The sequence below is a fragment of the Pituophis catenifer genome, unplaced genomic scaffold (genome assembly GCF_029215685.1).
Source record: "Pituophis catenifer annectens isolate HBS135680 unplaced genomic scaffold, rPitCat1.0.hap2 SCAF_4, whole genome shotgun sequence".
Lineage (NCBI taxonomy): Eukaryota > Metazoa > Chordata > Lepidosauria > Squamata > Colubridae > Pituophis > Pituophis catenifer.
Genome location: NW_027256884.1, coordinates 100217848 through 100236733, shown reverse-complemented (window position 1 = coordinate 100236733; position 18886 = coordinate 100217848). Strand labels below are relative to the sequence as shown.

Here is an 18886-nt window from a genome sequence, read left to right as displayed (position 1 = left end):
GAGGAGAAATTCCATTAATTCTATAGTAGTTAAGGTCTTATATGATTGGAGATCATCTTTGGGTTTGTGTTGTTTAAATTTAGGGTAGATACGCTTCATGTGTTCTTTTGGATTTTTAATAGCATTTAATTTACATATTAATGAGTTCAGATTTCCTGTGCACTTCTGTATGACTCAATTAGTTGCAGGTTGTAGATAATTAGGGTTCAATTGCTAAGAGTAGTATGATAAGGTGAACTTTATTAATCCTTTAGGTAAACAACAAAAATCAGTGGCTACAAATTGATTTGCAACATCTTACAAAAATAACAAGCATAATAATTCAAGGAGCCAAATCAATGTCTACAGAAATGTATGTGAAAACATTTTCTATCCATTATACTGATGACAATTCAACATGGAAGCCTTATTTGAACGTTTGCACTTCCACAGAAAAGGTACCAATTACTTATCTTACTGATGGATTTGATTACCTAAATTATGTCTTCCAAGTTTATTATTTTATTACCATATGTATGGTATTATATTGGGAACATTTTCATAGGTTTTAATCTATCCTTTGGGAATTAGTGACTCTGTACTATCTCGCTTGGTTTTGTTACAGCTCCTACAGTTTGCCATAGTACATTGTTAAATTTGTAATTAGGTGGGCATCAGAGGTCCCTTTATTAATTCAGAGGAAGCAAAGGGTACAGATGGGGGTTTTTTTTTTTTTGAAACCTCATACTGTTTTACCAACAAAGGAGAAAATAATGGCAATGTACATCAACCCAGAAATCTAATAAAGCCTTCCCTTCCCTAGAGGGCCTGGAAAGATTGTAATCACCAAAGTCATGTCCCCTATTTTTCCCTAAGGCTGAATTTTTCCTGGAATTCCAGCAATATGAGATTTCTCAATTAAAGGCACTTGGAGTGTGCCATCAGTCAGGACAATACATGCTTCATAATTTGAATGAGTTTGACAAAGCTCATTGGTAGTCAATAATAAGTTTTATTTCAAATAATGGAACAATAGTTGAAATCATAAGACAACTTGATAGGTTTATCAAAATAAGCCCACAAATTACGCATTACTGAAGTGATCTGAGACAGAAAATAATTTTCCTGGTGATATTCTGTGGGAATTTTGAGGATTTATGTTTGAAATTATCATTCATTTGCATATGATGCTAATTTATTCTTTTGTTTTACATTTAGGTTTTCACAGGAAATATTAACAGTGATGGACATGTCAAACACTTTTTTAAACCACCTATATTATCCAGGTTCATTCGTATCATCCCTAAAACATGGAATCAATATATTGCACTCCGGATAGAACTGTTTGGTTGTGATGTTTTTTAAGGCTTGGACAGAAGATTAATCAAATCAAGCAACTTCAATGTTTCAAGTTTTCTTATTACTAATTCTGCTTTCTAAAAGGAAACAAAAACAAAAGCTGTATTAGGGTAAATAAAATAATAAACTAATAAAACTGTATTAGGGTAAAAAAGCTATTTTTCTCAAAGAATTTTCAACTACAGCTTTCAAATAGCTTTGAAAATATCAATCAAAATAACATAACTGAAGTAACTTTACAATGAATAATTCTATTGCCACTTTAATCATGAATGTACATCCTAATACGATAAAATCTTATTTTTTTGCTGGTTCCATTTGTGTTTTCCTCTTCTCAAATAGAAAGCATTTCATTTCAATTTTTTTGTTGCACTTTCTTCTGAGGGTCCATAATGACAATATTACATTAATTAAATTTCAATAGATAAGAGCCTCTAGTTCAATTTGGCTGATTTAGAAAGTTAAACCGGATTGGCCCTGGTTATTATATAGATGATCAACTGCCAATAAGATGATCTATGCCAATAAAATGGATTGGGAAATTGAAGAAGGCAATAGCATTTAATGATCCAGTTAATGTTACTAGGAATAATATGGATGTAGCTATGTAAATCATCAGGATTTACAAGGCAACTTTTAATGAAGACAGACAACATTAACTATTAGATCAAAGACATAAATGGTGATATCAATGATGCCTTTCAACAGTCACAATGAAATAATCTTGGGTCTGAAGAATGAATCAAAATGACTAATATAATCAATTAAAATGATTCATTTCAATTATCTAACATCTACCAAAAATGAACCAATTCAAATGAATCAAGGATAAGCATATCCAAACCCAATATATACCCAATAATTCCTCAACAAACCCTGGTTATTAAAATATCCCTGGTTATTTTTGCAAATTTCCATATTTTAACATTTCTCCAGAATTTATGATTTTTGAATGTTCTCACAATATTTACTACCATTTCATCATTTTTTCTCGAACACTTAATGTTATAGCATAAACTTAAATTCCAAACTTTCACATTATCACCTCCATTTCAATAGAGTTATATTTAGTACTCCTTTCAGCATTCCTTTAGTTTCTTTCCAAATAATTTCATTATATTTATTGTCATTTCCATTCACCTTCTAACATATTTTAGCCCATTCATTCATGGACACCTGAAAGCTTCTGCTGCTTTCATGAAAGTAGAAGTTAGAGCCAGTTTAGCATAATGGCTAAGGTGCTGGCCTAGAAACCATGAGACTAAGTTCCAGACCCACCTTAGGCATGAAAGCTAGCTGGATAACTTTGGGCCTGTCATTCTCTCTCAACCCAATGTACCTCATAGAGCTGTTGTCATGAAGAAATACCCTTGCCAGGTGTCCACTATTTGAGCGGACAGTCTGCTTTTTTCACATTATGTTCACTATTTTTTTTCACAAAATAGTGGACATTTTTTTTTATTCAAAAGCTTTATGATGAAATGGTACGTAATCTAAAGCTGTACAGTCTAAGAGAATAAGGATAGGAGAATTGTGTTTTGTCTTTTTTTTCATAAGTTAGAATGAGACAAAGATCGAATATCCATTGAACTTGATTCTCTGAAAAAATTAATGATGAGATTAAAATAAAAATAATTATAAAATTATGTACAGTTCACATTTTTAAAATGTATTGTAGCTTGTGTCGACTGACCTAAAATGGCGTCGAGTGATGAGAGTGATAGTGGCGAGATTTTGAATTCTTTAAAACGAAAGAGAGGAGTGTGCAAATACACCAAAGACTGGGAAGCTACTTTTGCATGGATTACCAACAACGAAACCGACAGAACAAATACGACGGGCGGTCTACTGTAAATTGTGTCAGAAATCGTTCACAATTGAATATAACGGTATAAAAGCTGTCACACAGCATGCAAGCACAAAAAATCATTTAGATAAGGAGAAAATAGCTTCCAGCAACAAGCGAATCAATTCGTTTTTCATTGTTAAAGACTCTTCTTTCAGTGAGAAAGTGACTGTAGCTGAAATGGCTGAAACTTACCATGGGATCAAACACCATATTTCTTTCCTGGCTCAAGATTGCGGTATTAAATTGATGAAGCAAATTTTTGATGATTCAGAAATCGTAAAAAAGATGTCTTGTGGAAGAATCAAATCATCAGGTATTGTCAATGAGGTTTTGTATCCTTTTTCTATTGAGTTGGTTCTCAATGATCTTAAAACTGGAATTCCATTTTCTCTCTCCACTGACGCATCAAACAAGGGAAATCACAAAATGTATCCCGTTGTTGCACAATATTTTACTTGTGAAGAAGGACTGTGTGTGAAAATTTTAGACTTTTATGAGGATTCTTTCGAAGATTCTACATCAATAAAAAATCAGCTGTGTCGAATTCTTAGTGATAACGAATTGGAAATAAATAATGTTTCCGCTTACTCAGCAGATAATGCATCGGTCAATTATGGAGTGAACAAATCTGTTTACCAAAAATTATTGCTGGAAAATGACAATATTGTAGCTGCTCATTGCAATAATCACATTTTACACAACAGCGCAAAAAATGCATTAAAGCAGTTATCTTTTGATATCGAAAATGTAGTGCTGAAGGTTTTTGCCGAATTTTCAAATTCTGCGAAGAAACGAGAAGAGTTGAAATCATTTTTTGAGTTTTGCGAGTCAGAATTCCATAAAGTTTTGCGCCATGTTCCAACACGTTGGTTAAGTTTGTTTAAAGCGGTCGAAAGACTTCTTTTAAACTGGATACCTCTAAAATCGTATTTTATTTCTCTTGGATCTGATGAGTGCCATAAGGTTATCTGGAACCTTATTTTGGATCAGGAAAATGAACTCGCAAAGGACGATGGACCAACAATTTCAGAATTGTATTTATATTTCACGCACTTCTTCATGTCAATAATGCAAGATACCCTACTGAAGCTGGAAAGCAAGATCTTGCATGTGATCTTCACATTATTATGTGTAAGCTGCGTGATTCTTTGCAAAAAAAAAAAATACAATGAGCAGTTTTTTGGAATGAAAGTTTTATTTGCCTTACGTAAAAAACATTTGCCTGAGAATGCCGTGCAAAAGTTCAAGAAAGAAGCCATCAACATGTATCAAACAGCCATTGCGTACCTAGAAAAGTGGTATAATTTCACTGATTCAGTAGATGAGACGCTAAATTGTTTCAATCTAATTGATCGCAATAATCCTCCAACTTTAGAAGAAATGACGAACATCTGGTTATTATCACCATGGCGAGAAGAACTTCCACCCAACACTCTCTTCGATGAAATTTCTGCCTTAGAAGAAGTTTATGTTCATCTGCAGGGCGATTCATCCCTTGATAAGTGGACATACTTTTTCAAGAAAGAGCCAGCTCCGAATTTACTGAAACTGTTCCAGTATTGTGCATCAATTCCGGTATCAAATGCAAACGTTGAACGAATTTTCAGCGTCATGGGAAATTTGTGGACTGACGAACGTAACCGACTGCTTGTACCATCAGTTCGAAGTGAACTTTGTATATTTTTTAATATTTCTCAACGTTGTACTGAAATTAAATAATTATTCCTTAAACACAGAATTTATCAAAGCTGCGCAGTCAAATAAAAAATACACACGACAGGAAAGTAAAATGTAATTTAATATTTTACATATTATTATAATATATTTGATGTTTTGAATTTTAAGTAAAGTTTTGGAGTGATTATTTTAATACGTGTTAAAATGTTTGTAAGAAAATATATAATTTAATTGTAATTTTTTTTTTATTTTTTTACTACTTAACACCCCCCCCCTGCTTGTCCGCTATTTTTGGGAAGCAGACCTGGCAACCCTATGAAGAAAACAGGAGGATTGTGTATGTTTGCCTCCTTGAGTTACTTATAAAATAATAAAGGATAAATTAGTATAAAAATCTAATAAACAAAGTGATGTTATAATGAACATAAAAGGGAGTGAAGCGTGTGTTGTGATGAAGCAGTATTTCATCACTGACCCATTTGACCATACTGTTATGCTGCTGCTTTGTTTATAGTTAAGCATACACCTTAGCTTCCATACATGTATTTATCAACTATATCCTGAAATCAGGCAATTTCTATTCAGATCTATTACAATTTTTCCTTTTCCTTTAGTTTCAGACACAAACCATATCTGTCTGTCTGTCTGTCTATCTATCTAATAAGTTATTCATTCTTTCAATCCTTGTTTGTAAAATTTATTCCTCTTATATTCCAAGTTAAAGTCAGCCATACATTATGGTCGTCAACAGAGTGGCCCACAAGTACTGATTTCAGCTACCCATATTTTTGCCAATCAGGTTTTTACCAAGCATTTTTAGAGGCAAAAGTAGATTAAGATAGCAATCTCCGTTATAACATCACATGCAGTCTTCCCTGCTAGTGAGAAGGACAGCATTGGTCAGTTTTAGTAAAACTTGATCTATCTATCATAAGAACCCTAAGCACACTTATATTATTCTAGCAAGCTAGGATGCAGGACAATATATTGCTTTTTATAGGCTATCCCATTATCTAGAAAGTACATGCATGTACTGATAGATTCCAGATTCTATTTATTTTATTTATTTATTTATTTTGTCAAGCATGTATTAGATAACAGATATAAGTATAAACATGATTATGAATACATGAAATGGATACATATAAAAGGGGACATTAGGACAGGGACGGTAGGCACGTGAGTGCTTGATTTATCCTATCTCTTCTCATCCCTACCAGTGATCTCATGACTAGGATGATTGTTATTATTGCTACTTTTATATGCTTATTAAAGTTAGCACAAGATCGCTTGGTACTTATCTGTCAGGCACAAACAATCCAAGTGACTCTGAGATGCAGGTCCAGAAGTTCCTTTACTATTGACTCCACTGGCACACAAGAATCTTACCAGACTGCCTGCTTTCTCCCGGGAAAGCCAGATAAAGACTTAAACGTTTGATCTCACACATTTCTTACCGCCTATAGAGTCCATACTGGCATACTTCAACTGCTCCCACCGTGACTTATTTCCTTTCAACCGTTGATTCCATCTATCTGCCCAACACCACACTTAAAAAGACTTATGAGAACAGGAGAAGAATGCATGGCAAAGAACTCAAGACTGAGGACAGCTATAAATTAATAATCGCAATAAATCGCTCCTAAAACAGAGGTTGAGAACGTATTTAGATGCTGGTTTGCTTGTCCAACTGGTAACACCCACCCATCCCACAAGGGAGATATTCCCTATCTAGGAAACATTCTTCTCTACTAGTTCCACTGATGTCACAGCCCTGAATGCAATCCTCTTAAAGCAACGGGTCATAACAGCCCCACCTGCGAAACTACTCCAGTTTTTTCCCGCAAAACGCGCCAGTTAAAACAATACTTTTTTTATTATTTATTTATTTCATTTTGTCGAGTACGTATTAGATAATATATATAAGTATAAGCATGAATTGAATACATAAAATGAGTACAATTAAAGGGAACATTAGGACAGGGACGGTAGGCACACTGGTGCTCTTATGCACGCCCCTTACAGACCTCTCAGGAATGGGTGAGGTCAACAGTAGACAGTCTTAGGTTAAAGTTTGGGGAGTTTGGGGATGAGACCACAGAGTAATACTTGTTTTATCTTGATGAACGTTATCTTTTCCTTTATGTACACTGAGAGCGCGTATGCACCAAGACAAATTCCTTGTGTGTCCAATCACACTTGGCCGATAAAAAATTCAATTCGATTCTATTCTAAACAGGGAAACGACGACCTATCAAAATAAAGCCAACGGCGGTGTGGCCTGAATTAAGCAATCCAATTGGCTGTTCTACAATCAACTAGTAACCTTCCCCCCTCATTGATTTGGACTTCCTTCTTCCCCTTCCACCCAATCGCAGATGGTAACGAAAGCGAGGAGGCGGGACTGTTTGCTGCGCAGGGGCCAAGGTGCCTTTGGTCGCGTGGGTTGCCGGTAGAATTTCTGGCCATCCAGCGACGAGGCTGCTGCCGTCCGGAAGCTGCCGCTGAAAGCGGGATCTTGAGAGTCGCCCCGTTGCGGGGCTCGTCAGATGGAAACGCCGGATATCTTGGAAGGACTCCGGTCCCGGTTGTTCCCTGGCCGCGCAAAGCGGCTCCCGCGGCGTTTTGCTTGGGGGTTTCCTACGACTGTGCTGTGTGGCTACGGTTTCTTTGCCAACTTGCGACCGTCGGAACCTTTTCTCACACCTTACTTGTTGGGACCGGACAAGAACCTCACCGAGACCCAGGTGAGATCTCTTCTCTAATTGGCCCGAAAGTGATCCCCCCCCCCCGGAAATGCAACTGGATTTTGTTTTTCCTTGAGGACGTTTCGCTTCTCGTTCAAGAAGCTTCTTCCCCTCTGATTGAATGGTGGAGGATGGAAGAATGGAGGGCACAGATAAACCTTCAAGGAGTCTCAACGACTCTCAGAAAGAAGGCTTACCAGCAGATGACTGCAAGGAATATAAATCAAAGTCAAAAGAAACATTTCTGGTTTCAATTATGTATTAATGTTTATTTTTTTTTGAATTAATTATACATACATACATATATACGTACACACACACACACACACACACACACACACATATATATACCATGTTTTTCCAAAAAGACGACCCACCTTGAAAAGAAGCCCTATCACGTTTTTGAGCATATGCGATCAAATGAATCCCCACCCACAAAATTAGCCCTAATTAAGACCCCGCCCACCCCACGGTGCAGGGGGTGGGGCGAGGCACACAGTTAAAAAATAAGCTAGAGTGGGGATGGGAAGGGGTGGAGCTGCCCTACTTACTAGGCCTCGCACACCCTGACATCTGCCTTGCCTTCTTTTGCGGCCGCTTCTTCTGCAGAGGGCTTTCTGGAAGGCATCTGCAGCCGATAACAGCTCTGGATCGATATGGAGCTTTGTTATTGGCTGCAGATGCCTTCCGACAGGCATCTAAAGGCGAAACGGAGGCCGGGGTGATGTGTGCGAGTGGCAGCAAACAGCCGCAGAAGATGTGGGCCAGCAGCAGGCTTCTGCTGGGCAGGGCTGTCAGTACCACTGCCGTGAGGTGAGTCAATAATTCAAAACCTCCAAAAAAAAGGCCTAGCAGGTTTTTCAGGCATCAAAAGAAAATAAGACCCGGCCTTCTTTTTTGGAGAAACACGGTATATCTATATATCTATGTCTATGTCTGTGTCTCTATATTTATATATCTCTGTCTGTCTGTCTGTCTGTGTTTTTCTATATGTCCATCAAACATGATAAAAGGTGTCCTTGTTCACATTTGCAACATAAATTTGAAATTCCTTCCTACACTTTAGATAATATTCTGGTCACAAATACCAATGATACATCATTTTATAAAAGTTGTCTTTAAGATATTAATGTGTGAATTTCAGTCCTTTAATCCACTTATTCTACCATTGTACAATTTGTATTTCATAACCAACATTTCTACTCTGATTTGTCACTTTTTTTTTCATTTCAAATTTTAATAAAAGTTTATGTTAGCAATTATATGTTCATTTCTACATAATTCTGTTTTAAATTTATTTGTACAGTATTCAAAACCAATATATATATATATATATATATATATATATATATATATATATATATATATATATATATATATATATATATGGAAATTTCTTTTTTATAAAGATAATATTCCTTTTTTTGTAGGTCTTCAATGAAATTTATCCAGTATGGACGTACTCTTATTTAGTGCTGCTGTTCCCAGTCTTCTTGGCAACCGATTATCTCAGATACAAGCCTGTCATCCTTCTACAAGGACTAAGCCTTATAGTAACATGGTTTATGCTTCTTTACTCCCAAGGAATTCTAGCTGTTCAGTTCCTGGAATTCTTTTATGGATTAGTGACTGCAACAGAAATTGCTTACTACTCTTATATTTATAGTGTTGTGGACTTGAACTTGTACCAGAAAGTCACAAGCTACTGTCGAAGTGCTGCCCTTGTGGGCTATACTGTGGGCTCTGTCTGTGGACAAGTCCTAGTATCTGTTGCAGGCTGGTCCCTATTCAGTTTGAATGTGGTGTCACTTACTTCTGTATCTGTTGCCTTTGCAATAGCTTGGTCTCTGCCCATGCCACAGAAAAGCTTTTTTTTCCACCATCACTCAAGCCTCCAGGTCAGTAAGGAGATGAAAGTTTTAAATTATAAAAACGGAACAATTATCCAACATGATCCTGCCTTAAAGAAGGTTCCTGGGTTGGAAGATGTGGAATTGAAGATTCCATTAAATATAGAAGAGCATCCTGCAGAGGAGCAAGTAAGTACTAGTCCTTTTGCCTTGGGTATGTGGAAAATATAGTCTGCCACTTAGCACTTGTTTTCAATTGGATGAACTTGCACTGATCAATAACCTGTTCCCCTTTGATGCTTCTGTTTGACCATTTAAAATTCTGGTGATGAGATTTTAATCAGAGTTGTGTTGGTGAGATCCTATTGCTTGCCAAAACAAGGACATTACAGAATATAGACAAACCAAATATGCCAATATGCACAAAAATCTAATTATTTGGGGGAAACACATTTTTTTTGGGGGGGGAAGCTAATCCATTTGCCTTGCAAGGCAGGCTCCTAGCTATAACTCTAGCCAACTCTTCTAAAAAGAGTTAAAGAGAGCTATGGCTAGGCTAGACATCATTTAATGAAAATCTGAACATAACGTTAAGGATTAGTTGGGTGGGAAAAGGGTCATCTTGCCACTTACATAAGCTTAGCTGCCATGGTTAGAACAGAGGTAGAAAGGCTTTTCACTTTCCTGCTTGTCTGATTCAGAACAAATCTCTCTTCCACCCCCCACCCCCATCCCACTTTTTGTGAAGAAAACTACTTGCACTGCAGTGTGACACATTTCTTAGATTTCTTAATCACACAATACTCCAGCATTTCTGCTATGAAAATGAAATAATAAAGATTAGGCTACAAAGTGCAGACTGTGAGTTCAAGTCCCACCTTAGCCATGAAAGCCAGCTGGGTGACTTTGGGCCACTCATTCTCTCTCAGCCCAAACCACCTCACAGGGTTGTTGCTCTGGGGAAAAGAGAAGGAGGAAGGTGTGTAGGATAACTTCACCTCTTTGAGTTATTTGTAAAAATAATGAAGTTGGAGTACAAACGAGCAAAATAAATGATTACTGGAAAATAATGTATATGCTTTTATATTGCCAAATGCATACATTTCTAGTGGTAAGAAGTATAATAACAAAATACATTATATCCAATGCTAATTGGTTTGTGGTTTCTTTGCTTTGTGTTTATTTGGCTTGTATATCTAAACCCATTTTAAGTATAATTGAGAAAAGACAAGTTTTTCTTGCTTAGTGTTTCTATATGATGTACCTTATATATGGGCAATAAGTCCCATTAACAGGAAGTTTAGGGTTGCTGTTTTAATGTAGAATACTAGAAATATTGTTAGTATTTTGATAATATTCTGAAACCAAATATGAAAGCATGTTACTTAAATGTAATATTTGGTCATTTATGGTCTACTGGCTGCTAATTACCTTTGGTAACTCGTTATTCTATAATTATGGAGCAACCATAGACAGATGCTCCTTATCAGGATTGAAGAAGAGATAAAAAAGCTGGGTGGTGAGAAACTAACTAGAGGAATGTTGTAGCAAACCATTGATACGTTGTTGCTAAGAAACCTACAGTACATATCTACAAAGTAAGGATTTTGTAATATTTTATGAAGGACTGTGACATTTACTCATTTATACTGTTATTCTATTTTGAGATAAAGAACATATTTTTAATATTAATGATAAATAATAATATTAATCTTTTGGCCTGGGCAAGTCAAAAGATTGGACAGCCATGAACTATATGTTTTTTAAACCCATGTACAAAAATTGATTAATTCTAACCTCAACACTTGCCTGATTCAAAGTTCAAAGCCTTTATTGTCATTGAACATCATGCATACAATGAAATTGGTTTAGCCTCTACTGGCGCAATTGATACAAGAATACAAGACAACATGAATAATATAAAAATTAATCTTTATACAAGTAGTTAGGGAAAAAAACTAGTCATACGCTTCCATATGTATGTCATATTCTGTGCAACATGTATATTACTCTGGTGTATGATCTTATATCATAGTATATACATATTACACACTACACTGGCACCAATGAAATTCATTATATTAATCTGTTTGTAGTGCTATATTGTGTTAAGGAGTCAGACAGCTGATGGGTAGAAGCTGTTTTTAAACCTATTTGTCCAGCTGGCTATACTTCTATGTCTTCTGCCTGATGGTAAAAGTGAAAAGAGACACTGGCCAGGGTGTGAATCATCTCCAAGTATCTATATTAAATTGTGGATACAAAATTTCGGCTTTTTTCGTAGATTCATTGAAATTCATTTGTTGCTTTAATATTATAATTATGTACAAGCAACTAACGGTGATGGCATTACTATCTGTATGTTCAGAGACTTTACTCAGAATGTACGATAAGTTTGTGCTGTTTTTAGTGAGCTCTTTCTATATTACATGCAGTCATTGGGTTAGAATAGCAGTTAGGATTAGAATTTTTATCACTAAACAATGCAGGCAAAAAAGCATGATGTCATGTGACCATGCCACTAAGCAACCTTAGTTTGAAGACCTCACAGGTCATTAAGCAAGGACCTCATGTGATTGTGTATTCCAATTCTTTTTGGCTTCCCCATAGACTATTTGTGAGAAGCTAGCAGGGAAGATCAAAAATTGCAATTACATGACTGCAGAATGCGGCAGTGGCCAGAAATATAAGCAGATTGCCAAGTGTCCTAGATTACGATCATATGACTGTAGGGTTGTTGCAATAGCCAGAGCTTCAAGGACTGGTCATAAATACAACTTATTCACTTGATGACGGACTGAATGGTTGTTAAATGAAGACCACTGTACTGAAAGATTTTGTGAAAAATACTCTAGTACCCTTCTTTGCTCTACACACTGAGTGTGAAAAGAACACTTATTTTTTATGTTGATTGTAGTCATGGTGAACCTTTGAGAGAGCCCATGGTTGTTTTTCATTTATGGAAAGTAATTAAGGTACTGAGAAGTACCATTCACCTAGCAACAAGGTCATTTAAGGGGAGAGATCAGTGATATGGATACCAAACTTTGTTGTTCAAATGTATCATATTTAGAGTGCCATTAATTTTCTTATCGAACTATATTGTAAATGTTTGCCCACATCTGAAGCAAAGAATTATTGGCACATGCTAAATAGTCCATGCTAAAATAGATGACCTATTATTTCTGCAACAGTTGGTGATAGTTTTCTTGTGAACCATTTCCATTATTATCAAACATCGCTTAGCCATCACATGTTATTCAGACTTTTAATGGAATTATTCAACAGATTTATTAAAACCTGACGATTGCTTGCTTTGTTTTTAAGATAGTAAAAGGAAAGACATCTTTTACAGAACTACGCAAAATAATGTTTGAACTTATTTGGATTTTTATGAAATGAAGGTAGTTAGTTGTACTATATACTTCTGAAAGCCTTGGAAATAATTGGGAGCCTGTCTGATGCTGAAATATTTATGCATGAACTGAATACCAACTTCAGAACAATTGCTTGAAATATCCTTCCGTGTAATAGCAAATGTTTGCATAAATGTAACTGTACTCATAGTTTAATTTAGTTAAAAGGTCCCGTACAATAGAAAGACATATAGGGTGAGGGAAGCAATGTGTCTGCCCCTTTTACAATTTATTCTGTGCAGGATTATTGATTGGCAGAATACTGTCCCCAGAATTGGCAATACCAAATATTTCCACATTCATTAGAATACAAAGCTGTATTTAGTGTTACTTTCTACTAATTTATCTAGTAATAGAAATAAGCACAAAAGAAGAGTTAAGAACATATTTCAATAAGCAGAATTATGGTCAGAGAGTGATTTGCTTTGTCGACAAACATTCATAAATGAAAAGTATTCATACTTGCCACATAGGAATGATTATTGTCCTCAACTAAGATTATAGAACTAATACAAAGTTCCAGCACTTTCTCTATACCTAAGGAGAAATGAGAACTCTGTGATATTTGTTATGAATTCTTTCGAATTCATAATATGAATAATAATATTCTCAGAGTTTATCTGGATCGGTACTAGTCCAGTTGTAATATGATAGATATAAAAGATAAGTCTGGTATATTTTAGTTGAAATTTTAATTTATTTAATCCATATAGGAGCAAAAGGTGAACATTATGAAGGTAATCAAGGAACTCTGGCAGGACATCTTACAGTGTTACTCTTCCTGGCCTCTGGTTTGCTGGTCTATATGGTGGGCCCTGTCAACATGTGGCTATTTCCAGGTCATCAATTATACTCAAGGCATGTGGGAAACCGTGCTGCCTTCTCAGACCTCTGAGATCTATAATGGTGCTGTGGAAGCAGTTTCCACATTGTTGGGTAAGCTGTTTCTTAATTTGGCTTTCTTCTTCTGATCAGTGAAGCATATTGTTGCATTTTGGAATTGTCAAAACTAATATTTACTAATATTTGTATAAAGAGCATTTTGTTTAAGAGCACTCTACTAAATTGCTGTTAAGCGAATTCATGTGATGTTGTTTTTATTAGCAATTTAGTCATAATAATTTTGAACTATTATATCAGGGGTGTCAAACTGGATTTCTTCGAATGCTGGGTCAGCGTTGTAGTTCTCCGTGGGGTGGCCAGGTGGGTGGAATGGGATGGGATGGATGCCTCCTGCAGCAACCTGCCGGCCTGGAAATAGCAAAAGACTGGCCCATGATGCCTCTGGCAGCCAAAACTATTTCCAGGCAGATTTAAGTACCCAGCTGGCAAGAGTGCTGCAGGAGGCTTTCCAGGCTGAAAACGGGGCACGGGGGGCGGGAGTGTGCGGGCCCCGTGCCCCATTTTGGCTGCCAGAGGCACTGTGGGCTACTACTTTGCTATTTCCAGGCCGGCCATGCAGGCCAGATTTAAGCACCCTGTGGGTTGGATCCGGCCCGCAGGCCTTGAATTTGACACCCCTGTATTATATGGAGATGGTAGTATTTATAGAACCTTCTGTAGAAGATATCCATAAGAAATCCTAATTTCCTTCTTTCTGCTGATGTGAAAGTTAAGTAGCAAATACTTAGCGAAGCTATTACTGACTTGTATTTTCTGATTTTGATCCCTGGAAGATTCCCTTGAAAAAGTATTCACAATATACAGTCTACTGGACATAGTTGTTCTTGCATTCTAACTTGTTTGGATTTTCCATTTATAGGTGCTGTGGCTGTATTTGCTGTGGGATACATAAAAATGTCTTTTCTTACTTGGGGTGAAATAGTCTTAGCTATGTTCTCCCTCTTCATTGCTGCAGCTGTGTATATTATGGACACTATTCATAACATTTGGGTGTGCTATGCTTCCTACATGGCATTTCGAATTGTCTATATGCTGCTCATTACTATTGCAACGTAAGTATGCGCTTGCATATTTCATCATTTTATATATTTTCAATCTTGCCATTGCTCAGATATCATATATATATGATGAGATTGCAGATCCCCAAAATTCTAAATAATTTAATGAGAGAGCTATCCCAGTATATATGGAACGTACCAATGTTGAGAAATGTTGTCATATAGCTTTTGGAGTAGATTCACTGTGTTTGTCTGAAAGATTCAGTTCTGTCACAATGAAGCTATAAAATAGCCAAATAACTAAAATAGGTTTGAATGTGTTTTCATCACCTGCTGAATTACAACGTAACAAAAAGCAATAAATTTGTTTAATTAAAATGGGGCTGGAATTTGGGAATGTTACGAAAGTATCTATATCTTATAAATTTGTAAATGTGCTGCTTGTGGAGAATCACATTTCTGGAACCTCTAACCTAAGATGTTGGACTAGTACACTAAACTTTTATGGAAGCAGATGGGGAACCCTTTTAAATGTCAAGATAAATATGGGGAATGCTTCATATCTGAAGGCTGAAACTGAATATCAGTTTGTGAGAAAGAAAATATTTGTGGTTATATATAATACATTTTGTAATCTATAAGTTTTCGGTTGATTGTGATAGACACAATTGACCTTCTGATCCTCAAACTTCCAGAGAAGACCTTTCTTCGTTCCAGAAAGGAATTTAATATTGTAATGATTGCTGCATTGCTTGATTTTATTCTCATCCATAGCTATTTGGTTCTTTCGAGCTCTGTTCAGGTTTAATTGAACCTTCCCCTTACTCCATTTCACATCCTAGCTCTTTTCTTCCATTATCTATAACTTTTATATAATTTTGAAAGCCATTGTCTCCTTTAAGTTTGTAGCTTTTAATATTCCTGTACCTCATCAGTTTTCCCCAAATTGAATTTCTGCTGTAGTTATTATTTGTTTTATAGCTTCTGCCTAGATCAGGGGTCTCCAACCTTGGCAACTTTAAGACTTGTGGACTTCAACTCCCAGAGTTCAATTCTGGGAGTTGAAGTCCACAAGTCTTAAAGTTGCCAAAGTTGGAGACCCTTGCATAGATGACACTAAATTACTAAGAGAAGTTCAGTGGCTTTGAATTTCCCTTTGCTATTAGGAAAGGAAATGTTATTGTGGATTAATGGATTAAGTTTATATATAACAGAACAGGGACAATCCATGCCATTTGTGGGCAACCTATCTTCTCAAACTTGATCCACTTGTCTTAAAAATGCTCTGTGTAGGAAGAAATAGGGAGTGTTTTCTTTTTTCCATAAAGCAGAAAACTTATTTCCTCTTTCATTCCTCCTAGGTCTTTGCCAAGGGGAAATAGGTACAGCTTCAGTACAAGGAATGGTGCTTTTTTTTTTTTTTTTTAATTTGATTTATATGCCGCCCTTCTCCGGAGACTCAGGGCGGCTTACAATGCGTTAAGCAATAGCCTTCATACTTTTGTATATTTATACAAAGTCAGCTTATTGCCCCCACAAACTGGGTCCTCATTTAACCTACCTTAGAAAGGATGGAAGGCTGAGTCAACCTTGAGCCTGGCGAGATTCGAACTTACTAATTGCAGACAGCTGGAGTTAAATTACAATGCATTAGTCTGCTGAGCTATCCAAGCTCCTTTGAGGAAGGGGGTTATTGGTATCTTAAGCCTTATATCAGCTGAGCCTTCTGGGAATGGTGATAGGGAGTTCCCGACTCCTGGTCTATGAAAATATGTAAAGACAAATTAAATATAGTTTTTTATAGTTGATTCTCATTATTCCCAGAGTCTGTATTTGCAGATATGCCTACTTTAAAATAAAATGAAAATACATATGAGTTTGAAAACTCTTTTACCTGTAGGTTACTTTGCCTTAGTCCCTCTTACCTTTTTCCTTTTTCTCAGTTTGGGATTTGATGTCCTTCAGAACTCTTGGATAGAAAGTTTTTTTTTTACATAGATAAGGCAAAAGATGGAAAAAAAAGAGCACTCTCCTACCTCATATGTTTTATTTAAGGTTCAGAAAGGTCCGTGTGCGAAATGAATGGAACTCACAATAAAAAGTTTATATAACCAATATGGTTTCATTTTGATGATCACCTGTAGGTGATAAAGAAATATATTGTTTGTTTAAGTTCATTTTTCTTTTCTTTTTGTGAAGGTTCCAGATTGCTGCAAATCTAAGTGTAGAGCGCTATGCTCTTGTATTTGGTATTAATACTTTTATTGCACTGGCATTGCAGACAGTACTCACATTGATAGTTGTTGATGCAAAAGGTCTTGGCCTTGACATAATCAAACAGGTAAGATTCATTAATTTTGATTGGGTGGGAAGAGATTGGGGAGAGAAAAGAGACAACTTTTCATAACTTGTTACCTTGCAAAGAAATTAGACTTCAGTTCTCATATGCTCCATACATCAAATATTATGTAATATCATCATAATACCATTTAGAAAGGCTACCTTTGAGTATCTTCAAAACGTGAGAGGCCTTATAAGTTGTTTTTGGAGGGCAAAAAGTACATTGCCCCCTCTATTTTAAGAGGTTTTTTTTTTTACATTCTTAATACAGATCAGAATTGTGACAAATTGTGACCCACGTAGTTCATGTCTACATGGGAAGGAATAGACATGTATGCCCTAATCACCTCATGACCCACATAGTTCCATATGGACAGTTCTTGAAGTTCATCAGAAGCTATAGCTGGTCTAAAATGTATTGGTATCAGCAATAACAGGCTTTAATATATGCCCAGTTGTCATTGCTGTTACATGGACTGCCATGTAGCTTCCAGGCGCAACTCAAAGTACTGGTCATCACCTACATAATCCTTCATAACATAGGGTCTGGTTATCTACAGGATTAACTATCTCCAATAATTTCTGTCCACCTGCAATAGGTGTGCTCCAGATTAAATGTTGCTATCCTGTGGGAGTGAGGAAGTGTGCCTTTTCTGTCACATCTCCTATTCTCTGGAATAGCATTCCTGAAGACATATGTAAGGTTCCCCCTCCCTTAGGGTACTGGAAAACCTTCTGACCTGGCTGTGTTTCCAGAATTGGGGTTAGCAAAGCTTCTTTTGTGGTGTTAATATTTTTTCTTCTCAACTGTTATGCTCTGTTATTACATTTTTAATGGTTTTGGGATGTAAGCCACACAGAGTCTTCGGGAATTGAGCGGCTATAATAAATCTAATAATTAATTATGATTCTTGAGACAGGAGATCTAAAAGATGCCTTTCTCCAGTTGTGTTTAAATAAATCCATAGCCAATTAAGTTATTTTTAACCTGTCTCATGATTGTAACTGCTATGAGAGAAGTTAGTGAACATTAACTCCTCCATTTACTAAATCTTCTTTTGTTTTTTGTAGTTCAGGATCTATGCTGGCTATTTTGCTGTCATAGCAGTATTGTTCCTGATAAGTGGCACATACAGTATTATCAAGAATTTCTGGAGAAAGGAAAGGAGAAGAAATGATGCTGTTGCAGATGATGCTTAAAATACAAAGTATGAACAGATTTGATATCTAGTGGGGCAAACCTATTTTTAAATATGATGGTTCATATTTATGCAACTATTGTTACTTTAAAAACACTATCTGTATTGTATTTGACTCTTATTTGTACTATATTAGTAGCATATGTTAGTAGAACACATTCATCTTATATAAGTAAGAATGCTGTATTTAACAACATAGCATCAACGTGCCTTTTGTAGACAAAGTCTACATGGGGAAATTTTTTTTCTGTTTTTTTTTCTTTAGCCAGACCATAAAACTGTAAATGGAAAGTGATGGTTTTTTAAAAAGCATAGCCTAGCTATGCTTTCAGTGTTCTTTATACGTTGACTTTTAGAAGCCTGAAACTGTGTGGCACAGTGATAGAGCTGCAATCAGCAGCATCCTTTGAAATAAATTGGTCATAGCAGGATACTGCTCAGGTTTGGTAATTGCACATTCTGAATAACAGTTAGAACTTTCTGTATATGCAGTCAAAACATTTTTCACTCTGTGGAGTGATTTTGATAAATTTAGAGATTTTAGTTCTCTTTTGTTGCCACTCCTGAAG

At 36.1% G+C, this 18886-nt stretch overlaps 2 protein-coding genes across 2 annotated transcripts in view; both read left to right on the top strand.

The window, feature by feature from the left end:
- The window catches only part of F5 (coagulation factor V), a 39838-nt gene extending 38239 nt beyond the window's left edge, over nucleotides 1-1599 (top strand). Inside the window, exons 24-25 of the mRNA XM_070942760.1 lie at nucleotides 255-437; nucleotides 1198-1599. Of these exons, the coding sequence (XP_070798861.1) occupies nucleotides 255-437; nucleotides 1198-1344 (330 nt within the window). The 3' untranslated portion in view covers nucleotides 1345-1599. The remainder of the gene's footprint in view (nucleotides 1-254; nucleotides 438-1197) is intronic.
- A 5814-nt stretch (nucleotides 1600-7413) lies between these two features.
- On the top strand, nucleotides 7414-18771 carry SLC19A2 (solute carrier family 19 member 2). Its single transcript, XM_070943804.1, has 6 exons — nucleotides 7414-7611; nucleotides 9042-9650; nucleotides 13591-13813; nucleotides 14640-14832; nucleotides 16978-17119; nucleotides 18190-18771. The coding sequence occupies exons 1-6, from the start codon at nucleotides 7414-7416 to the stop codon at nucleotides 18316-18318; spliced, it is 1494 nt and encodes a 497-aa protein (XP_070799905.1). The 3' UTR covers nucleotides 18319-18771.
- The last annotated feature ends 115 nt before the right edge of the window (nucleotides 18772-18886 follow it).